The sequence below is a fragment of the Carcharodon carcharias genome, chromosome 20 (assembly GCF_017639515.1).
Source record: "Carcharodon carcharias isolate sCarCar2 chromosome 20, sCarCar2.pri, whole genome shotgun sequence".
Classification (NCBI taxonomy): Eukaryota; Metazoa; Chordata; class Chondrichthyes; order Lamniformes; family Lamnidae; genus Carcharodon; species Carcharodon carcharias.
Genome location: NC_054486.1, coordinates 62601637 through 62626925, shown reverse-complemented (window position 1 = coordinate 62626925; position 25289 = coordinate 62601637). Strand labels below are relative to the sequence as shown.

At 39.1% G+C, this 25289-nt stretch overlaps 1 protein-coding gene across 1 annotated transcript in view; it reads right to left on the bottom strand.

Moving 5' to 3' along the window:
* LOC121292335 (TATA-box-binding protein-like) overlaps positions 1-25289 on the bottom strand; it is a 51934-nt gene that overhangs the window by 3992 nt on the left and 22653 nt on the right. The window contains exons 3-5 of the mRNA XM_041214186.1: positions 18754-18841; positions 16918-17009; positions 16632-16799 (exon numbers count right to left, since the gene is read on the bottom strand). Coding sequence (XP_041070120.1) covers positions 16632-16799; positions 16918-17009; positions 18754-18841 — 348 coding nt within the window. The remainder of the gene's footprint in view (positions 1-16631; positions 16800-16917; positions 17010-18753; positions 18842-25289) is intronic.

The following is a 25289-nucleotide window of genomic DNA, read 5'->3' as shown; positions in this document are numbered from 1 at the left end:
CACTCATCTGCCCATTCTGGTAGTCTGTCCTGTTGCAGTTGGTTGGTATCATCCTCACTGTTTGGTATCATCAGCAAACGTTGGAGATTTTACTCTGTATTCATATAGACAAGATAAGCAAAAACAAACACAGCGATCATAGCACTGGTCCTTGGGAAGCACAGTAGTCTACCAACCTCCAATCTGAAATCAATCATTTACCAAAACTTACTGTTCTCCATCCTTAAGCCAAATTTTTATCTCAGCAGACACTGACCCTCCTATTCTAACAGTCTCAAACCAAGCCTTTTGTGTGATACTTTGTCAAATGCTTTTATAAAATCCATATAGACAACATCCATTGCATTCCCTTCATCACTCCTGTATTACTTCATCAAAAAATAACTTAGATTAGTCAAGCACCATCTGCCTTTTACAAATTAATGCTGGCTTTCCTTAATTAATTCAAACTCCTCAAAGTGCCTGTTGATATTTTCCCTGATTGGTAGGTAAGGTTTTAGAAACACTGATGTTAAAGTGGCAGGCCTGTAGTTACTTGGAACATTACTGTACCCATTCATAAATAAAGGTGTTATCATTTGCCATTCTCCAATCTTCTGGCACCTCATCTGTACCTAGGGAAGACTGGAAGATTACAGCAAGCCCTTCCGCCACTTCCACCCCCACTTTTTTTTAAGCAACCTGGGATGCAAGCCATCCAGACCTAGCAGCTTATCCACAATAGCCAGCCTTTTCAGGGCATCCTGCCCATCAATTCTCACCCCATTCATTATCGTCACCATCTTTGTTTCTGATGTTTTTCCGGCGTCCTCTTCCTTAGTAAGCATCGATACAAAATAAACACCGATACAAAATCTCCATTAAGTATCCTAGCTTAAGTATATTCATCCTCTTGGTCCCTAAAAGGACCCACCCTGCCTCTTACTACTTGTTTACCATAGAGGCTGGCAGAATACCTTTGGGTCCTCTTTAATGTCAACTGCCATTCTATTCTCATATTCACTCTTTGCTAGTCTTATTTTTCCCCAATGCTTACCTTCTCAACCAATTATATTTAGCCTGGTTCTCGCTTGAAGAATTCACTTGAGATACATCCTACACCTTTTGTTTCATCAAGTTCTTTATCTCCATCATCATCCAATGAGCTCTGGCTTTAGCTCCCCTACCTTTCACCCTTGTTGGAATGTACCTAGACTGCACCCAAAATATCTCCTCCTCATGACACATTGACAGGAAAAAAACTGTAACAGAAAAATCTTTGGTCCCATTTTACTCCAGCTGGATCCTCTCTCATGTCATTGTGGTTAGCCCTCTTTCAATTTAGAAGTTCAACCTCAGACTATTCCTTGCTCTTTTCCATTACTAATCTAAACGTAATGGTACAATGATCTGTCTTATCCAAGTGTTCCCCACAGCCACTTGGCCCACCTCATTCCCCAGCATCAAATCCAGCAATGCCTTCTTCCTAGTTGGACCAAGAACATACTGGTCAAGGAAGTTCTCCTGAATACATTCCACAAATCCACCCCCTTCCTTTTCCTTCACAGATATTAATTATGCAAGTATCTATTAGGATAAAGTTCCCCAATACATCTACAAATACTTACCAACGGGATGGGTTTTGAAAAATTCTTTCATGGGATATGGACGTTGCTGGCTAGGCCAGCATTTATTGCCCATCCCTAATTGCTCTTGAGAAGGTGGTGGTGAGCTGACTTCTTGAACCGCTGCAGTCCATGTGGTGTGGGTCTACTCAGTGCTATTAGGGAGGGAGTTCCAGGATCTTGACCCAGCGACACTGAAGGAACGGTGATATACTTCCAAGTCAGGATGGAGAGTGGCTTGGAGGGGAACTTGTAGGTGGTGGTGTTCCCATACATCTGCTGCCCTTGTCCTTCTATGTGGCAGAGGTCATGAGTTTTGAAGGTGCTGTCTAAGGAGCCTTGGCCAGTTGCTGCAATGTATCTTGTAGATGGCACCCACTACTGCTACTGTGCATCAATGGTGCAGAGTGGATTTTGAAGATGTGGATGTGTTGCTGATCAAGTGGGCTACTTTGCTCTGGATGGTGTTGAGCTTCTTGCATGCTGTTGGAGTTGTACTCATCCAGGCAATTGAAGGGAATTCCATCGCCCCTCCTGACATATGCTTTGTAGATGGTGGACAGGCTCTGGGGGAAATCAGTTACTCTCTGCAAAATTCCTAGCCTCTGACAGTATTTATATAGCTAGTCCATTTCAGTTTCTGGTTAATGGTAACCCCCAGGATATCAATGATGGGGGATTCAGTGATGGTAATGCCATTGAGCATCAAGAAGAGATGGTTGGATTCTGTCTTGTTGGAGATATTCATTGCCTGACACTTGTGTGGTGTGAATGATACTTGCCATGTGTTAGCCCAAGCCTGGATATTGTCCAGGTCTTGCTGAAATTGGGAACAGACAGCTTCAGTATCTGTGGAATCGTGAATAGTGCTGTACATTGTAACTCCCTCCCACTCCATTTCTCCAGCCACATGTTGAATTGCTCAGTCTTCCTATTTTTATGCTCATTAGCATGTGACCCTGGGAGTAATCCTGAGATTACTGCTCTGGAGGTCCTGCTTTTTAATTCCCTTAACTTCCTAAAATCTGCTTTCAGGGCCTCATCTCTTTTCTACCTATGTCATTGGTCCCAAAATGGACCACGACCTCTGGCTGTTCACCCCTCCCCCAAAAGAATTCCTGCAGCTGCTCTGTGACATCCTTGACCCTGGCACCAGGGAGGCAACATACCATCCTGGAATCATGCCTACAGCCACAGAAACGCCTGTCTGCTCCCTGAACTATGGAATCCCCTACTAATATAGCACCTGCACTCTTCCTCCTCCCCTCCTGTGCAGCTGAGCCACCTGTGGTGCCATTGACATGGCTCTTGCTACAGTCCTCTGAGGAATCATCGCGCTCACCAATATCCAAAATGGAAAAGCAGTTAGACGGGGATTCCTGCACTACCTGCCTGTTTCTCTTAGATACTCTGGCAGTCACCATTCCCTCTCTGCCTGTGTACTTCTTAGCCAAGGTGTGACCACCTCTCTAAATGTGCTATCCATGTAATCCTCAGCCTTGCAGATGCACCAGTGACTCCAGCCGCCACTCAAAATCCGCATCTCTGAGCTCAATTTTCTGCAGCTGGTGACACTTCCTGCAGATGTAGTCATCGAGGGCACTTTGTGCCTGCATGACTGCCCACATCCCGCAAGATGCACATTCCACATGGCCGAGATGCACTGACGTACCTTATACTTTATATAAAGCATTTACTAAAGTATTTAATAATTTATTTTAATTATTATTTTAATTTAGAATAATTCTTACATGTACTACAATTTACTGTGTTTATCTCAGTCTCGTCCCTTCTCGCCCTCTTAACTCTCTGGCTCCGCACTCAGCCTTGCTCCTTCTCGCATATTTTTAACTCCCAGCTCTGCTCTGAATACAAATATGTATACAATTCTGCTGCTGCTGATGGCCCACAGTGCCTCCTGGATGCTTTGTTTTGAGTTGCTAGATCTGTTCGAAATCTATCTCATTTAGCAGTGGTAGTGCCACACAACATGACTCAATATGAAGTCGGGAATTCGTCTCCACACAAAGACCATGCAGTGGTGACTCCTACAAGTACTGTCATGGACAGATGCACCTGTGACAGGTAGATTTATGAGGTCAAGATCAAGTAATAGCCCCTCTTTTTGGTTACCTCACCACTTGCCGCAGGCCCAGTCTAGAAGCTATGTCCTTTCAGACTCAGCCAGCTCGATCAGTAGTGGTGCTACCGAACCACTCTTGGTGATGGACATTGAAGTTCCCCCACCCCCTCAGAATATGTTCTGTGCCCTTACCACTCTCAGTGCTTCCTCCAAGCAGCGTGAGACAAGGCCGCAGAGGAGGACTTTACACAGTTAGCAGGGCTGGGTTTGCCATTGTCCAGTGCCTAGGTCGATGTCAGATGATTGTTTTTTTCAGGCTGTGTAGTGGTTTTAATACAATTGATTGACTTGCTGTGGGTCTGGAGTCACAGAGTTACACAACACAGAAACAGGCCCTTTGGCCCATCGTGTCCATGATGGCCATCAAGCACCTATCCCATTTTCCAGCACTTGGCCCATTATCCTGTATGCTATGGCATTTCAAATGCTCATCTAAATAATTCTTAAATGTTGTGAGGGTTTCTGCCTTTATCACCCCCTCAGGCAGCGTGTTCCAGATTCTAACCACCCTCTCAGTGAAAAAATCTTTCCTCAAATCTCCACGAAACCTCCTGCCCCTGACCTTAAACCTATGCCCCTGGTTATTGACACCTCAGCTAAGGGGAAAAGTTTCTTCCTATCTACCTTATCTATGCCCCTCATAATTTTGTATACCTCTGTCAGGTACCCCCTCAGCCTTCTCTGCTCTAAGGAAAACAACCCTAGTAAAAAGTAATTAACACTATCTTTTTGTTTTCAAGAGGACTGAAACAGTGCCAAAATATCTGGTTAAGAATGGGTTACAAAGTTTGAATACACTATAGAACATAATAACTTCTTTGCCACTGAACCATGGAATGTCAGCTGACCAGCTAAGGACAGCACATTTCATTCTTTCAAGGACATTAGTGAACCAGATGGGTTTTTATGACAATTGACAGGTTTTATGGTCACTATCACTGAGACTAGCTTTTTAATTCCAGGATTTATTAACTGAATTTGAATTCCACCAGTGAAGGGATTCGAACCCATGTTCCCAGAGCATTAGCTGGGCCTCTGGTGACATTACCACTACGCCACCACCTCCCTGACTTACAAATGCTCCGTTGATAGAGAAATCCACAGTAGTGAACATTAGTACTAAAAATACAGTAATTACAAAACAATTGTATATTAAGGATGATTAAAGCAGAGAGGTACCTTGCCTGTGCATGTTCAAATATCGAGTGTAATTGCATCATATGGCATCAGTTGACAAAGCAAAGAGTTCAAGTGCATAAGTAGATCCATAAGTACAGCAATAGATCCAAGGAGGTAACATTCTAAATAAGATTCATGAGATTACACTTTGATGCACTCTGTGTAATTCTGGGGAACTCCACTACAAACCTGCCTCCAGTCTGAAAAATATCCATTAACCACCACTCTGTTTTCTGTCACTCAGCCAATTTTGTATCCATGTCACTGCTGCCCCTTTTATTGATGAGTTCTAACTTTGCTCAAGTCTATTGTGCAGTACATTATGAAATGTCTTTTGGAAGTCCATGTATGCCACATCAACAGCATTACTCTCATTGACCCTCTCTTACCTTATCAAAACACTCCAGCATATTAGTTAAACACTATTTGGCTTCAATAAATCCATGCTGGCTTTCCTGGTAACTAATTAGAAAAAGGGGGAAACTGCTGAAGCATAACAAGAATGACATCAGATCTCTCATACAGCCCATTCTTAATTCAAAGTTGCTAGTGCAAATTAGTTATTATTCACAAATTGTGAGCACTAAACTCCCACTGTGTTATATCATTTGTTACTTAATTCAAATGATAAGAACTTTACTGATTGAAAAACAATGAATTTATCAACAATTTATGAAGAAAGGCTAAAGAAGCAAAACCTACTTACACCGAAGATGATACAACTCAAGCTTTTAAAATTAGTGACGAACAATGGAGTGTGTATGAAGAAGTTTTGTGTTAAATACAGATGTCAGGAAACATCACAGAGCAGTTACAGCACAAGAGGCCATTCAGCCTGTCGTATCTGCACTAACTCTCCGAGGGCGCAATTTACCTTGTGCCACTTCATGGCCTTCGCTCCATAATCCTGTTCATTTTTCCTTTGCAGATAATAATCCAATTTCCTCTTAAATGCCTCGATTGAATCTGCCTCCACCATACTCTTAGGCAGTGCATCCCAGATCCCAACTGCGTGAAAAAGCTTCTCGTGTTTCCATTGTTGCTTTTGCCAATTATCTTAAATCTGTGCCCTCTTGTTTTTGATCCTTCTACCAGTGGGAAGGATTTTTCCCTATCCAGACCCCTCATAATTTTGTAGATCTCTATCAAATCTCTCAGCCTTCACTTCGCCAAGGAAAACTGCCTAAGCTTTCCAACCTTTGTAACTGAAGCTCCTCATCCGTGGAAACATTCTCTCTAATGCCTTCATATCTTTCCTGAAATGTGGCACCCAGAACAGTACACAATACTCCAGTTGAGCAGTTGAGGCCAAACCAGTGTTCGATACAAGTTTAACCTAACACCTTCTTGCTTTTGTACACTAAGCCCCTATAACAATTCTGTGATTAATAAAGCCTAGGATGCTGTATGCTTTATAAATTGAACTGCTTTCTCAACCTGCCCTGGCACCTTCAATGGCGTATGCACAAATAATTACCCAGGTTCCTCTGCTCTTTTAGAATTGTACTCTTTATTTTATATCTTCTCCCTGTATTCTTCTTACCAAAATGAACCATTTCATACTTCTCTGCATTAAATTTCATCTGCTACTTATCTACCTATTCCACCAAATTATCTATATTCTTTTGAAGTTCTACACTATCCTCCTCACTGTTTGCAATGTTTCCAAATCTTGTATCATGTTAATTTTGAAGTTGCGCCCTGTATAATGTCTAGATCGTTAATGTATAGCAGAAAGAGCAAAATTCCTAATACCACCTGAAGAACTCCGCTACAAACCTTCCTTCAGCCTGAAAAGCATCCATTAACCATATATTTCCTGTCACTCAGCCAATTTTGTATCCATGTCACTAATGTCTTTTTTATTCCATGAGTTATAACTTTGCTGACAAATCTGTTGTGTGGCACTTTATCAAATGCCTTTTGGAAGTACATGTACATCACATCAATAACATAACCCCCAAAGCTCTCACTTCATCTAAAAACTCCAGTTTGTCAGTTAAACACAATTTGCCCTTAGCAAATCCATGCTGGCTTTCCTTAATTAACCTGCATTTGCCCAAGCAACTATTGATTTTGTCCTGAATTATTTTTTCTAGAAATTTCACCATCACTGAGATTAAACCGACTAGCCTGTAACTGATGGGCTTATCTTTACACCCTTTTATGATTTTATGATTTCATGAAGCAAAAGAAAACTCAAATAAATGTAGCATGACTTTTTTGTTACATACAAATTAGACTGCCATCTAGTGGAATGATTAAATTTGCCTGATAGTTTCAAAAAATTCAACAAGTGGAAGGATACAGGTACTGTATTGAATTGACAGCAATGCAAGAGGTAAAAAACATTCCCACTGAGTCTTGTTTACAGAAAAACAAAAGACAGGTTCATTTCTCACTCCTTCCATCCTTATTATTGTGGTAAGATTCACCTCCAATAGCTAGATAATCAGTAACAAATTCAAAGTAACAAGTTGGTGATATAGAGTACTGATTACAGGCATATAAACATTACATTTAGTTTGTATTTATGTTCAGAAAAACAACGTAGACTTCAACAACAAAATAAGAACACATTGATGTTGTGGAAGTTTAAAACAGCAATACTCAATACTTGGCCTACAGGCCAAATGCAGTTCTCATGACTTTTTAAATAACCCTTCAAAATCTCTCTTCTCTCCAATGCCAGTCCTACCACTTGAATGTTGAAGCACTTTTAAAGCATTTTTAAAAAATAAAACCTCGCTATTCCTGATGGCCAGACTTGACAAATTCAGCAAGTTTACATTGGGGATGTTACTGAGTGAAAGAATCCAGTGTTGGGAAACAACAAGCAAAAGTCCTTGTAAGGCTAATGTAAAATCACCTGTTACTAGTCAAGAGAGCTTTGAAACATCATGGGCACCTTGGGCCTTTTGTCATCCTTGAGTTTTCTAATAAGCAGTTGATTTCATTGGTATTAATCAGAAGTCTAATGAATTCATTATTTCATATAAGAGAAACTTCAAACTCGCTGAATTAAAAAGGTGTAATTTATGCCCCTGTGGTCTGAAATATTTGGACCAGAACTTGCTGGAGCAGTGCATATCCTGTGCGTTGTGAGTTACACATTTTCTTTCCTCTCAAAAAGTGCTTGTTCCCGAACTTGAAATGTAAGCAGATAATGGCATGGCAAGGGTAACAGGACATGTGGAACCATCATGGTGAATGGTGAGATCAATAATGCATCTCCTTAACCAATGAGATTTAAAGGACAAATAAAGAGTAATTCACCACCTTTCTCAGTCATTAGAGCTAAATCATGGGCAAAAAGATAAATAAAGGGTGGGGGGGGGGGGGAAGAACGATTGGGTTGAGAGAGAAAAAAGACAACTAAAAATGTAAACCTTGAAAATTTGACAATTTAAAAATTTCCAACAAGTCACTATCTGAAGGAATGAAACTCCGCAATTTAAATTGTTCTGGACCAGACAGGTTGATCGATAACCATGATCAATTATCACATTATCAAAAATACTTTAAATTACTAAACTTAAACTGTGCTAAGACTTTGAATTTGCATGTTATTTGCCTATTAATCAGTTCTTAAAAAATGCAGGAAGACTAAGGGCAACATGCTATCTGTGTGAAGCAAAATCTAAGAGTGGCATAAATCAACCAGCATGTTCTGGAGTAAAACAGGGCATATATCTTAAACCCCTGAAATTGCTGCTTGGTTTACACATTAGTGATGGCACGTGTTGATCTCTCAAATTATTTTTATCATCATCATCTTCTAGCCAAATAAGCAAGTAATTGATTGTAATGTAGCTGTGTACAAATCATTGATAAAAATGTATTGCTGATAGCAATGTACAATATATTGCATGCAGATGAATGTGGAATTGAGCTGGGGATCCAGACAAATTGGTTTTGTTCTGGAGGTTCTTAAAAAGACAAAGGAGCATTTAATTGCAGTTTGCTTTATGCAGATCTAGATCGCGCAAGTAAGCAGCTCAGAAAGACTTTCAAAAAGAACAGAACCCTGGATGATGTAAATAAAAGATGAATGAAACCTCAATCATTATAAGAAAGTGGCTGTTTCTGTTAAGCTGTTAAAGCAGATTGCTGCTTGTTAGGGGACAGGTATACGACAAACATGTAAAGATGTTTAGGGAAGTAAAGTGCAAACGTGCGGGCACATTATTAAAAATAAACTTTATCCTGTGGTCATGTGGGACAAAAAGTTAACACCTAGCATCCTCATGTAAAATCGGCAAGATCTCTAATATTAAGTTTCGCCTTTTTTGCAATCAGAGATAAAATGAAAGATAAATGATATAATTATATTCAAAACAGTTGACCAAGTTCAGGCTTGTTAAAATTATACAGGCAAAGAACTCTGATAATGTCACAATGCAATTTTACACTATTTACCTTATAACAAATTGAGATAATCTCCAATAATTAACACTCATGTCAAGTTCATCAACCATAGCTTCAATTTCATATCTAAAATAAGCTCATCATTATAGAAATTGAATACAGAGTGTGGGATGATGGCTTCCAGCCTACACCAATCTGTCACTCAGCACCCTGGACTAGGATTCAGCCTTGCGGCTGACACATCTCGTCCACAGGGGGGAGAAGGAGGGGCTTTTGTGGGGTTGAGGTTGTTCAAATGAGAAACCTGTGAGATGAAAAATTGGAGCCAAGTCAACCATCTGTGCTAAACATTGCTGGTACAACACAGGCTCTCTCCCTTCATTCCCTCCATAAAACCCAACAATTGACCAAGCTTTTAGTCATCCTCCCTAATGTCCCTTCCATCAAGTTGGTGTCAAGTGTCTAATTATGCTTTGTAAAGTGCCTTAGGATATTTTGTGATAAATGCTTTATATATACACAAGGAGTCATGTTTCAAGGAATACATTAATAAGATAACTCACTAAATGTAATCAAACATTAGGGAAACAAATCTGTTACAAAAGTATATTGAGACACAATGGAGAAAGCCTAGTTATGGAAGTCAAAGGGAAGCTCCTGCGTCATGATCAAAATGGAAGTTATTCTTTGGTATCTGAATTGGGCCTACGCAAATAAAAACAAGAATCCCCTAACAACCTACAAGCTTTAAAAAGTTCATAAATTCTTTACCTATTTCAAATACAGTTAAAAGTTGTCACTGATTCATACAAAACAATTAGCAAATATATATTTTTGTATGTTATATTTTACTTGGAATGATTGAGTGTAAAACTTGCCTCAATGCAGCCCTTGGCAGCAACAGAAGCTGATTTTTAAATAAATAAACCATGGATAGTAACAACAAAAAAACAACCAAATCATTTGGTGTTATGACGTGGCAGATGATGTGTGCCAGGCAGACCAAATCCACAAGAGAAATTTGGCCATGCTATCACAATGGTTTTGCAATTTGTATTTATTATGAGATGTGTGCACTAAATTCAGAAGTAATGAGTCCACCAAGACCTTTAGAGATTTAAAAAATTAAAATATTAATAAAATATTTCAAGCACTTACATAAGACTACAGTTACTTACTACTATAACAAATCTTAAAATTCCTAATTAACTTGACTCCCAGTTACACACCCCCAATTTAGGCAACAGTCCAAAATATATTTTAGATTTAAAAGAAACCAGCAATTTAACACATTATCCACTTGACAGTGGAATTCCAGATGGCTTTCTCCAACTTTAGTCACTGGACACAACAGACTTATGCACAAATGGCTGGAGACTTCTTCAAGGCTGTTTCACACACTCCTGTTAGATCTTACATGGCCATGACATAGCCTTTCCTTCTCCTTTATATATGTTTCTCTCTTTAATATGTAAATTCCATTTTTCCATATGTCTTTGGAACTGTATCTTTGTGGACTATTAAAAGGTGAATGCAGTGACAAAAATGGATTCATATCTATACTATGGTTGGAAGATTGCATTGAGAAAGTGAGACAATCAAAATTTATCACAAAGATTGACTTGCTAAGAGGATATTGGCAAGTACCATTATCGGAGAGAGCAAAGGAGGTATCGGCTTTTATGATGCCAGATGGACTATATCAGTTTACGTTCATGCCATTTGGTCTGAAAAATGCACCTGCAGCATTTCAAAGACTGACAAAGTAAGTGTCAAACTGAGCAATTGTGCTGTTTGTATTGATAGTGTTCAGTCAAATGTGGGAAGAGCATTTACGACATTTGGAAGAATTGCTTTGTCGATTAGGAGCTAATCTGGTAATGAACTTGACTAAAAGTGAATTTGCAAAAGCACAAGTTACATATCTATGCCATACCATTGGACATAATAAGGTGGCTCCAAGAGATGTGAAAATTAAGGCCATCATGGTTTTCCCCGTGCCTACAACAAAATGAGAGGTTGAGAGATTTCTGGGCAGGAGTGGGTTTTGCCGGAAATTTGTACCAAACTTTAGCAGTGTGGTTGCTCCATTGACTGAAATATTAAAGAACAAGAAGTTTCAATGGACACAGGAGTGTCAGAAGGTATTTGACAGTTTGAAAACTGCATTGACTATACCACCAGTTTTGGCAGTACCCAATTGTGCCAAATAATTTAAGTTGGCCATTGATGCAAGTGATATAGGCATTGGGGTCGTACTATTACAAGATGATGAAACTGGAATTGAGAAACCAATAGGGTATTTTTCACAGATATTGAATATATAACAGAAAAGATATTCAGTGATTGAAAAGGACACTCTGGGTTTGGTGTTAGCGCATTGCAGCATTTTGGGATCTACGTTGCAAACAATTTGTCAGAAACAATTGTTTATACAGACCACAATCCTTTAAAGTTTCTGGACAAATTTCAAAACAGAAGTGAAAGGCTATTTAGATAGAGTTCATGACTGCGTCCATTTAATCTACAGATTATACATGTGGCTGGATGAGAAAATCTAATTGCATATACATTGTCAACAATTTGAAGCTAAAAGGGGAAAATTGGACATTTAAAAACCTGGACACTGGAGTAGAATGATTTCTGTTGTGAGAAGGGCTAAGAAAATAAAGCTGTCTTTTTAAATTTTGACAGTTCATTTCCATAAAGATTGGGGGTTCATGAAGATAATTTTCATAATTTTATGATTTATTGTAAAGGTAGGTTAATAGTGGGGTTTGGAGAGTGTGCGTGGGTGGGATTTAATTGCATTGAGACATCTGGTCTGGAGGCTTTGAGTTATCGAAAGGGAAGCTAGGTTTGAAATGCTAAATACATAAACGTGGCTGAAGTTTTGGAATATGAGGTGTAAGGAAAAATTGCATTTTTAAATAAACCAGAGTAATTTTGATTTCAAAGAGATGGTAAGACTTTACACTTAGCCAGAAGAAGCTAAGCCAAACAGTGTTTTTATTTTTTCCCAAAGGTTACTGATAGAATTAGTACGATGAAAGGATTTATATTATGAGGAAAGTAAAGTTGCAAAAACATATGGGAACAATGGAATTTGCATTAAAAGGAAGAAACATGTATAAAGTTGTGAGTAAGGGAAAAGGCATTCTAAGATCTATCACAAGTATGTCAAGCCTCAGTGCATCAAGTTGCTGTTTACAGGAACCAAAGTTAAGAAAACGCACTTTGAATATCACAGTCCAGAATATTGTGTGCATTGCCTGGGTCTGTTTAAATCTATTTGTTTTGCCTTAACAGGGATGTAACTTGGAGTCAGATTAATTAAGGGTTTTAGGAGTTACTATAGTAGTAATCTGTAAACCTATGTAGGTGCTTAAAATCTTTTATTTTGTTAATAAGTGTTTAATTTTGAGTAGCCCAGCATTTATCATCCGCTGTGCCATAACACCAGTAACTTTTTATCAAAATAAACACACTCTTTAACCGTGCTTATCTAGCTAGTTGTAAACAGATTAACATCCCTTTGAAATCCAAACAATCCCTCACTTATCTAAAAAATGCAAATTTCCTTCACACCTTACATGCTAAGACAGCATCCATGTTTACTTATTAGCATTTTAAGTACATTTCTACACCTAGCTTCTTTTGATAATTTCAAAATTGCATTCTACCTGACTCTAAATGCAATTGAGTCACACAGACAGAACCATCTACACTAACACCCATAAACCTACATTATAATAAGCCAGAAAATTAGTATGAAATTTATTATACTTTTTTAAGATTTAGCCACCTCAAGAAGGGAACAATGATCACTCAAGCTGGGCAGTTGGTTTAACTGAGGTATCAGCTTTGATAATTTTTTGAGAATGTATTGATAGGCCAGAAATTGTTACAATGGTGCATTGCACGATGAGCAGTGTAAGTTGGATTTTGCCTCAAAGTTCAAATTGTGCTATATTTATATCACAAGTTGTTGAAACAGCAAGCGCAGTGATACAAATGTCACATTTCGGATCTCAAACATCATGCCCAACCTTCTATTCCTTAACCAATGAAAGAAAAGGATAAAGAAACAGAGCAAATGATAGAGATAGAAATAGGTGGATTAGAGTCAAATCAGAAACAGAATGGATTAAGGGGAGAAAAAAAAGACTCTGAAAAAGGAAAAGAAAAATATAAAAAAAGATAACATTGTGACCCATTTGTGTTTAGGAATTGTTGCATTGGTTTTCGAGAAGTTAATGACCAATAGGTGTGCAAACATTCTTCACCAATGAAGTATGGGGCCAGCAAGATGGTGGACCGACTTTCATAGGAAGATGGTTTTCTTTTTAACTCCAGAAATTCCTACGGTCCATCTAGTTCACTTCTACCATCCTGATAGATACATGGTTGAATGATAATGGAGCTAATTAATCATGGCAGTTAATTGTCAATTATACTACAACAAACCCAGAGAAGGGGTGAGGAAAACCTATGGAGCCGAGTTTTGAGAACCATAGGTCCAAAGTTACCTTTTTCCTCCTATGCTTCACTTACCATGTCATGACTCAAATTACTCACTGTATCCCAAAATGTTATTTTCTGAAAGATGTTTATCTAATTTTAATTATGACATTATGCATTATGATGTGACTGTGGATGGCACAACTGGCACAAAAGAATTGCCAAAACAACATTTTAAAACCTCCGGGAATAATTTACTACCTTGAATATTGCTGAAAAGAGATATATTGCTCAAGTTTTTTGTCTTGCACTCAACAGGGCAAATGCAAGAATGCCAAATTTTAAATGCTTACAACAATTTATACTACAGGACAAAAGGATGCTGTTTGGTTGGCAAGTCCACTCTGGCTGAGGCATTGCCATGGAGAAAGCTTTGGGGAACAATTGGCTCCTCATGCTTCCAGGTATTTAACAGATAACGTACCCAAGGGATTTCCTTTCGGTGAAGCGGTCATTAACATTTTTGTCTGTTCCCACAAGAAACATGTTTTTGATGGAAGGAACCTTAACAATCTTATGTAATAATATAGGCCATGAGGAGTCCGTATCTGGAATATTTTGTACAGTTTTAATTTCCCTACCTGAGGAAAGATATATTTGCCTTGGGAGTACAACAATGGTTCACTAGACTGATTCCTGGTGTGAAGGGATCGTCGTACGAGGAGCGAGAGAGTAGACTAGACCTATATTTCCCAAAGTTTGGTAGAACAAGAGGTAATCTCATTGAAACATTTAAAATTCTTAAGGGGCTTGACAGAATAAATGATAGGAGGCTGTTTTTCTACCTGGTGAGTTAGAACTAGGGATAAGATAAGGGGTTGGCCATTTAGGACTGAGATGGAGGAGAAATTTCTTTAGTCAAAAGGTTGTGAATCTTTAGAATTCTCCACCCAAGAGTGCTGTGGATATTCAGGTGTCGCGTATACTTCAAGACAGAAGTCAGTACATTTTTGGTTATTAAGAATTAAGGAATATGGGGATAGTGCAGGAGGGTGTAATTTACGTGGAAGCTGCGGTCTCATTGAATGGTGAGGCGGGCTCAAAGGGCCTCCTCTGTTTTCCTTTTGTTCTTAGAGCAAATTAATCTCACTGCCATTTAACGTTATAAATTAAGTAATTTCATGACATGCATTGAATTTAATGGGGAGCTTCACGTTGTGATGGCAATATTTTCAGTTCTACCAAGGCTAAAGGCAGAGATCATTCAGAAATTAGGGGAGAATCAGAAGATGTAGCATCAATTCTTCCAAAATATTACATACCCAGCATCACACTTCAAGGTGAACCACAAATGTGTATAAATCTTAAATAGGGTTTGTGGGATCAGGGAAGGTCTTCTAATATTGATTCACTAACTAGGAATGCTTTAATTATACAAACTGTTCTAACTACAGAAAGACACTGAACAATCCAAAAGAAAAGAGCTATTAATTGCAGAAATCTATTTTGCATTAGTACAGAAACAATAACAAGACTATCAAAATAGAAAAAACACAGAAATCTGAAGATTTTGGGATCCATTTACTCCAGAAACCTATGTTCCACAAAAAGGCAAAGAGGCAACAATATTTACACACAGGATGGAGCATAAAAAGGAGCTTCAAGATTCCTTTCTTTGATATGCCCAAATAATACTTGAGTGGTATGGGAATGCAGATAGCAATTTTGGATTTCTCTCCATAATCCAGCTGGTGAGCTTGCTGCTTGGAAATTATATAGAAAAATCAAGTTAATTTCAAATACCAATCTAAAGCCTAATATTTTTGAAGAATAGCCAGGTAACTTTTAATCAACTTATTTTTGAGCATAAATAATTTGGCACAGAAATTAATACTGTTACAATCTTAATAGATCTTTTTTTCCCACTCTCCAAAACAGAGAACAATTAGTTGCTTGTAATAAGAAGGTTGGAGCTCTATAGAACATGCAATCTCTCCACTGCAAAATAAACAAAAATTGCATAGCTTAAATAAATTTAGGACAATGCATTTGAGAAAGTGAGAAGAGCAAAAAAAGGCAAATAATACACATGGGTTTTTAATTTGTCAATTACTTTCCCTATCAACTGTCTAATTTAATGAAGTTGTTTTGGATCAATCCAGCTGGTTTGAACATTTATGCATGATTTATTTTAAAAAGTGCATAGATAAGATTTATGAAATCTAGCTACATTGAGAATGCATGAAATGTCTAAATTCTGAATAAACCCTATTCTGCTATCCCTTCTCTCTTTGCCAACCTTCATTGGTCCTATTTCCCTATCCAGCAAAATGTGTGTCATGATTTAAGGCGTCTTCCTCCCATTTCTAAAACCACCTCTCACCCCCTTCATTCCCCTGACTCTGGCCCTCCTTGCATTCTTCAAAGACTCAACAAAGTTTGCATCACAGCCTTCAGGAGCCAACGTAACCCCATACACTGGAACACTCTCTTCAGCTTTGCTATCTCTCTCCTTCAAAACTTACCAAAATCTACCCTCCCCCTTGTTTGATTCATGTCTAGTGTCCAGTGTCCTCCCATAACCCCTGAAGAAGCACTCTAGGACATTTTATTGCAATAAATGAGCACTATAAATGCACGTTGTTGTAATTTCCAAATTTAAAACGTGCCAGAATCACCCAACAGAAGCCTGTAACATACTATTCCAAATTGATACATTCTTTGGCCATATCAATCTTTACAAATATTACAACAGCCACAAATCCATCATAATAACTTCGTTCAAAATATAAAATCAATAATTTAAAATGATGTGAAACTAATCCATTTAGGCCTGAGGTGATTTATAAGAAAGCCAGTCCCGGTGTGATCTGTACCTGCTGAACTGTTGGTGCGTAAGAACCAAACCCTCTAATCTGATGGGAAATTTCACATCACAACTTCCAACCATGTTCTGGATTTTAAAATCAAGAAACTTTGCTGGAAATCCAAGTTTCTGAACAACACGTGCATATTTCCTAGCTGCTAATCGAGACTGTTCCTCACTGTTAGGTTGAAGAAAAAAAAAGATTCCACGTTAATTAAAATCCTATATATGTATTGTGAGTAACCTTGCACAAATTATATTCTTAATGATTTTAAAATAGAAACAGGATATTATACCTTTTAGCTCCAGTGCAAACCATCTTGCCTGAACTGAAGATTAGTGCTGTAGTTCTGGGTTCTCTTATTCGCATTATCACTGCAGCAAACCGCTATTAAGCATAAGCCAGAACAAACTTAAGTCAAAGTCATAAAAGTCTACTTCTTCAATAGCAAAATATTGTAAAGTGAATGGCAAGTGCTGCAGAAAAAAGTACTTTGACCAAAACCCATGAAAAACGGACAAAATATTGTAAGTTATAACATCACAGTGAGTTTCCGGAACAAAATTGAAAGTTACAGGTGAGAAATTCCAAACATTTTTGAAAGGGGTCCTGATGTAAATAGAAGGTCCAATTTTAATAGCTTTTTAAAAGCACCATGCAAGTTAGAGGAGCCTCTTTTTTAAAAAAATACTGACGAAAGCCCCATTTAGGCTCAACATCATTGTGGTGCCCTGCAAAACTATAATACTCTTCTACTGGCACGAATTTACTCTGGGGGAAAAATCCAAATCTGTGTTCATTTATTTCCCCTCCATGCTCAAATTTATTCACTGGGGCACAGTTCCACAGGCGACACTTGACATCTCACAGCTCATCCAACTTGCCATTATTTGGGGGAGAGTCCTGACTGCTAGACCTGCCAGGCTATTTAACTGTGGAGGGCATCAGTGCAATCCTACCTCAAATAAGTCTGTATTTTTTCATTTACAATAAGGCTGTTTACGATGATTGGGGTGAGAACTCTAGCTGATATTTCCCTTTCCTAGCTTCTGGAGGTAGGGGAGTTCCTGTGATAATCCTAACCAGGAATGGGTAGAGTAAGTATCAGTGCAGATTGGAGACATGATCTGGGACTTTTCTCTTCCGTATGCCTCCAAGGAGAGAAATTTTACTGAGCCTTTACAAGTCAATTTGGTAGAAAAATAAATCCGTCATCTTAAGTTCCAGTAAAAAAAAAAATTACATAAGAACTATGCCCATACACACTTTGTCAATTCCATGGAAATTTCTCATGGAAACTAATCACACTAATTATACTCTTCTCTGTAGTGGAGGCACAGCAGTGCCAGTACTAGAAGTAGAGTGCAATTCCATAGACAGTTTTATTCTAAATATAGACATGGAAATTTCAAATTGAAATAAACATAAGGTAAAATAATATCTGCCCACCCTGGTCTCAATTATCCTTTGTCCTCTAACCCCACTGGATCTTGACTCCGTGTGCAACATCATGGAAGAACAACTAGGATGTTTAAATGCATTAAACTACTTTCAGTGCAACCTCAATTTGATACATAATATTTAAATATACTCACTTTTAAAAAAAGAACTTTATTTCACAAATGTCTGTTGTTCCTTGTAATATATCCATTTCTTCCTCAAGAAATGAACAGAAGCATGGTCCTAAATTCCTGTCAATGGGTCTAAGATGGCCACCAAAAGGAAGCAGTATTCCCCAGGCAGAGAAGCCATATCTTCAATGACCCAGCCAAGACTTGCAAAATCAGATATTTACAACTACACACCTTGAAACTTTCTAGTAGCCTCCTTTGGTCCATTGGGAAAAAACTCAAATTTACTTTTTCTGGAATACAACTTTTTGCATACATTAAAAATTGATTTCTGGAATCAAGAGTGACTTATTAATTCTGATATAAAATGCTATATATGTAGTAAATTGCTGAGAGAGAAAAACTTATTGTACATAGCGCAGTGGACCAGAAAAATAAACCTGAGACATGAAAATTCCACTTATTACCAGAGTAAAATGGGTGCAAGACTGAAACTGCGGCAATAGAAAAATCAACTCCTTTATAAAATAATGGAAGCATTTCTTGTTTGAAAGAATTACCTTTGGGTTATATTCTGCATTTCTTGCACATAGAGCTATTCTCTTCAGGTCCAATTTGCAGGCCAAATTAACAGTGGAAACAATATTTCTATGAAAAAATTGGAAGCAAAAGTCATGTGCTTTATCAAATAAAACGTACACTAACAGTTTTAATAGGTGTGCTCGATAGTTCAGACCACTCATTTGAAGGTTATTGGTTTTTAGTGTACTTCAATCTCTATCACTTGCGTGCATGCGTGCACACACACAAAGAGCAGGATGCAAACATTAGCTTCATATGACCAAATTTGTATCAAATTAGTAATCTTCAAATGCAAGTCTCAACTTGGCTCAGCATCAATGCTCATTTTGAGTAAGGGGCTTAGAAATTCCGGCACTGAATGGCCAACAAAGCCTCCAATATGGCAGGCAAGAAATGTGCAGAACATGAAGTATAGAGTAATAAGTTTAGGTATTAGGGTCTTGCAGGACCCGTTTCTAATTTTTGAATGCCCTTGTGCTGAACTCATCATGTGCTAAACTCAGCACAATGTGTTGCTAATTGGCAGAATGGTCCACATGTTTACCTGAATGTTGGGCAATGTGAAAAGAACTGGGATCAAGTTCCCAACCTCTTGGGAGTACTGGGGAAGTGGGTCCCAGAATTTGCAAGCATTGGGATTGTATTGGTGTCTGAAAGGAGATCAGCAGGTGTGGAAGCAGTGGGGATTGGGGTAAGAGAAGTAACAAGGCAGGGAGGCTCCAGAAGGAGTGCCTTGTGGTATGGTTGCTAAAGGAGGAGCTGGTCCTATAATCTGGATTGGGGGAAAAGGGGTCTACCTCCCTTTAGTTTTCTTAATGATTAACAAAGGGAGCCACACTATGTAAAGTATTAACGGTTTATGTTGCATTGTGGGGCAGGTAAGGAAAAAGTGGCCTCCTACCAACCATGTTTGAGACACTGACCTTCACTTCTACCCCCAAAAAATCAGCTGTGAACTTGCTTTAAGGAATTTTAAAAATACTTGTGCTTTGATTAATGTGTCAACTATATACACTGGCACTTGGGTATGTGAAGGGTTTTACACCAGTCTTTTGGAAGGAACTGCGCTGGAAAAGACAGCGAGTTTTTATAGCCCTCAGATAATGACTGTGTGTAGGGAGCATCACAGCTTCATAAAGAGCCAGAAGAATGAAATCACAAGTACAAAGGCAGCCATTTGACCCATCTTAATCCAACCATTGTTATGATCCTATTAGAGACCATTAACATTAAAAAGAGAAATCCAAACACCCAGTAATTAACTGACAGCACTACACCACAAGATTTCATATTTTTGTATAAAAACAAACTTTATTGTACAGAGAGAATTAAGTAAAGCAAGCATTATTAACTTTAAACTATGGTATAGTGTTTAACTACTTATGCTATGAACTCAGTTCTACACTCTAATCTTCCAATAAGTGCTCCCATATACGTTGCAAGAATCTTGAAGGTTCATTCAATTCTTTAGGGACTAACCCAACTGCATGCTACAGCCCTCAGAAATTTACTTCCATTCTCCTCAGTATTCCAGCTTTCTCCATAGTACAAGAGTTTATGGGGACCCTTCCATTATCTTATGAATAAGTGACTCTCCAACTTTTCCTTAAAGGCCTCACAACTGTGGGCTCCTCAGCACTATGTCTGAGCTAGCAGCCGATAACCTTTTCACAGCCTTTAAAACTAACTCTGCTGACTGTTTTCTGCCACAGAGCTCTGTGAGGATCACTGTAAATTTCTTCCTCCAGCTTCAATCTAGAGGAATCTTCCAAATTTTTTCTCCTCAAATTCCAAACAGAGCTCGAGCTCATACCGGCATTCCACATGATGATCTATAAAGTTAGTATTGTCTCTGCTTAACATGCAGGCTGGACTAACATTTATCTCCTTTTGCTCTCTTCGCTCAGTGGGATGCAGCCTGCACAAGACCAAATTTGCAACTGCCTTCTGTAAGAAAACCCCCTGAATTAAACAAAACAAACCTAATGTCAACAGCTGATATCCATGACAACATGGTATGCTTTTGGATGTTTAAACAGAATGTAAAGTAATTAATTTGTGAACTAGTTTGCAGAATGAAAGCTAATTCATGAGGGGAGAGTGACTGCCTTTGACATCCAGGCAGCATTTGACCAAGTGTGGCATCAAGGAGCCCTAGCAAAACTGAAGTCAGTGGGAATCAGGGGAAAAACTCTCCACAGTTTGGAGTCATACCTAGCACAAAAGGAGGATGGTTGTGATTGTTGGAGGTCAATCATCTCAGCTCCAGGAGCTCCTCAGGGTAATGTCCTCAGAGCTTGGCCTAAATAGCCAAGTGGTTATGGTACTGGGTTTGTAACCCCAAGATCAAGAGTTCAAATCTCACAATGGCAGACCATGAAACAATGTAATGTCCTCAGCCCAACCATCTTCAGCTGCTTCATCAATGTCCTTCCTTCCACCATAAGGTCAGAAGTGGGGATGTTCGCTGATGATTGCACAATGTTCAGCACCATTCGTAACTTCTCAGATACTGACCAAATGCAGCAAGACCTGGACAATATCTAGGCTTGGGCTGACAAGTGGCAAGTAACATTTGTGTCACACAAGTACCAGGCAATGATGGTTAGATCATCACCATCGCCCCTTGACGTTGAATGGCATTAACATCACGGAATCCCCCACGATCCTAGGGGTTACCATAAACTGAACTGGACTAGCCATATAAAACTGTGGCTGCAACAACTGGTCAGAGGCTAGGAATCCTGCGGCGATTAACTCACCTCTTGACTCCCCAAAGCCTGTCCACTATCTAAAAGGCAACCAGGAGTGTGCTGGAATATTCCCCACTTGCCTGGATGCATGTAGCTCCCACAACACTCAAGAAGCTTGACACCATCCAGGACAAAGCAGCCCACTTGATTGGCACCACATCCACAAACATTAACTCCCTCCACCACCAACATTTAACTTTATTTACAAGACAGCAGCAACAACTACATGTGTGCATCAAACTCCATATCTGAAGAAGAACTCTCCCTGTAGAGGTTCCTTGCACTGTTAACACATTGGTTTACAGAGGATGTGATCTTGCAACACAGGATTATTCTTAGAGCTACAGTCCTACATTTCCCAAAACTATAATTACTGCAGTGTTGTGACTAACTAGTTTACAATTCCTATATTTTAGAATATAACTTTTAGTTTTAGGAATTAAATGATCAACTGTAAGATAAGTGTAACTACTTGGTTAAGAAACTAGTTTGCATCTATTATAAAGGCAAATCAAACAAGCCTAGGTTAAAAGGTAACCTGTGTTTATCTTACAAGGTCAGGGTTGGAAGTGGAAAATAAAAATAAACAATGGGTGACCCATCTCTCGACCTCTTAGTAGCAGCAGTGTGTACCATCTACAAGAATCACTACAGAATTCATCAATGCTCCTCAGACAGCACCTTCCATACCCACAACCACTACCACTGCCACAAGGGCAGCAGATAGATGGGAACACACCACCTGGAAGTTCCCCTCCAAGTCACCCACCATACTGACCTGGAAATATTTCACCGTTCCTTCACTGTTGCTGGGTCAAAATTCTGGAACTCCCTTCCTAACAGCACTGTGGGTGTACCTACACCACATGGACTGCAGTGGTTCAGGGAGGTAGCTCACCACCATCAAAGGCAAATCAAACAAGCCTAGGTTAAAAGGTAACCTGTGTTCATCTCACAAGGTCAGGGTTGAAAGTGGGGGGAAAAAAGTAAACAATGGGTGACCCATCTCTGGACTTCTTAGTGGAACCAGGGAATCTGGAGATAGGGCAATTATATCCACAAGGGAGATAAATTATTCATATGGTTCAAGGAGGCACCTCACCGCCATCTTCAAGGGCAATTAGGGATGGACAATAATGCTGGCCCAGCCAGCGAAACCTGCATCCCGTGAGTGAATAAGAAAAAGTTTTACCTAACAACTGATTTTTTAAACTCATATGAGTAATTTATCTCCCTAATGGATATAATTGCCCTCTCTCCAGACTCCCTGGTTCCGCTAAGAAATCCAGAGATGGGTCATCCATTGTTTACTTTTTTTTCCCCCACTTCCAACCCTGACCTTGTAAGATAAACACAGGTTACCTTTTAACCTAGGCTTGTTTGATTTGCCTTCATATTAGATGCATACCAATTTTTTAACCAAGTGGTTACACTTATCTTACATTTAAGCATTTAATTCCTAAAACAAAGTTATATTCAAAAATATATGAGTTGTGAACTAGCTATTCACAACACTGCAATAATTATAGTTTTGGAAAATATAGGACTGCAGCTCTAGGGATAATCCTGTGTTGTAAGATCACATCCTCTGTGTAAACCAATGTGTTAGCAGTGCGGGGAATCTCTACAGGGAGAGTTCTTCTTTAGTTATGGAGTTTGATGTACATGTGTTGTTGCTGCAGCTATCTTGTAAATAAAGTTAAATGTTTCCACTAAGAAAAGTTGTTTGAAGATCATCTCTATAATGAACTGGCGACGAGGATAAATCAGAGTCGGTGCTGTATCTCACTCAGCGATTGCAAGTATCTAAATTCGTTAAAATAAAAGAAGATATACTCATCTGCAATGCCACGCAGTGATTGCAAGTGTCTAAGTTTGTTAAAATAAAAGATATACTCATCTGCAATGCCACCCAGTGATTGGAAGCATCTAAGTTTGTTAACATAAAAGAAGACATACTCATCCACAGTTCAGCAGAACCCATCCCTTTGAGCCAGCCAGATGATTGGTCTCAATATATAGAACGTCTTGCATTTTTTCTTTGAAGCAAACAAAATCACGGGAGAGAAAAAGAGGAGAGCGATTCTCCTCGGTATTTGTGGAAGCAAGACTTAGTTTAATTCAAAGCTTGACAGAGCCCAGTGGCCCTGATTTGAAGACTTTCAGTGAATTAATAGACCTTGTTAAAGGACATTTTCAACCCAAGCCCTCAGTCACAATGCAGAGGTTCAAGTTCAATACATGGAATAGAGCCCTGGGGAAGACAATTGCTACCTATGTGGCGAAGTTAAAACAGCTAACGGAATATTGAGATTTCAGTGAAATCCTGAATGACATGCTCAGCAATCATTTAGTATGTGGTGTGCAGGAAGATACTATTCAGTGAAGATTGTTTGCTGAAATTAATCTTGATTTTAGGAAAGCGTTAGAAATAGTGCTGCTGATAGAAAGCACTGTAAAGGAATAATAAGCAATTCAAGAGGTGCAAAATGGCACCATTCTCCTAGCCAGGCAGGAACAGTCAGCTGAAAGTGGCACGAAAAGCCAGGACTCTGCCGCGAAGCGGGAAACATGCCCCGCCAACCGAAAAATGAGGGGAAACAGCTTAGCAACTAAATCAAAAACTAATTTTCATCGACATGCTTTGCAATTTTAAAAAAAGTAAAATGTTATTTTGTCACAGAAGTGGACACATAATGAGAAAGGGCAAAGTCAGATTTAAACAGACCTTCAAACAACAAGGCCCAATGAAGTCTATCGTGTAGAAGAGCCAGAAACAACCAATTCTGACATTTATTCATTATTCAAGATGAAAGTTGGAAAGACAGAACCAACATTTGTTACAGTGCAAGTGAATGGTAAACCATTAAAAATGGAAGTAGACATGGGTGCTTCTACTGCTGTAATAGGACTTTCACACACTTTCAGACATTTAAATAAAGGTGATCAGCAATTAAATTTGGAAGAAACATCTGCCAATTTGAAAATGTAAACAGATGAAGAGATCCAAATAAAAGGTATCACCAGAGCAACAGTTCATTATAGGCACCAATCGGCACAGCTACTTGTGATGGCATTAGAAGGTGAAGGGCCAAACCTTCTATGGTGTGATTGGTTAAAAGAGATTAAATTAAACTGGTCCAAAATCTTCCAGTTGTGAGCAGGTGGACTGCCAAAGCTGCTAAAAAAATGACACTGTCTTCAAGGAGGAACTGGGAAAAATCTAAGGCATATAGGCCAAGATTTACATGGACTCAGAAGAAACCCCTCACTCTTTGAGAGCAAGACCAGCGCCATACACCCTGAGAGAGAAGGTTGACACTAAGCTGGACCAACTACAGAGGGTGGGTATCATAAAAGCTGTTCAGTTCTCAGATTGGGCAGCACCCAAGTCCCTGTCCTTAAACTAGAGCAGACCATCTGGATCTGTGGGGACTATAAACTAACGGTCAACAGAGCAGCCAAACTGGACAGGTACCCTATTCTCAAGGTTGAAGATACATATGCCAAACTAGCAGAAGGGACAATGTATACAAAGCTTGACATGAGTCACGTGTATCAGCAACTGGAGCTGGATGATGCCTCCCAGGAAGGGTTATACCAATATACACATCTGCCTTCGGTGTTTCCTCAGCCTGTGCCATTTTTCAGTGGACAATGGAGAGTTGACAGGGACTACCTCAGGCTGTGGTCTATCTAGATGATGTACTGATAACTGGATTCACAGAAAAGTAACACTTGGCTAACCCAGAGGAAACCCT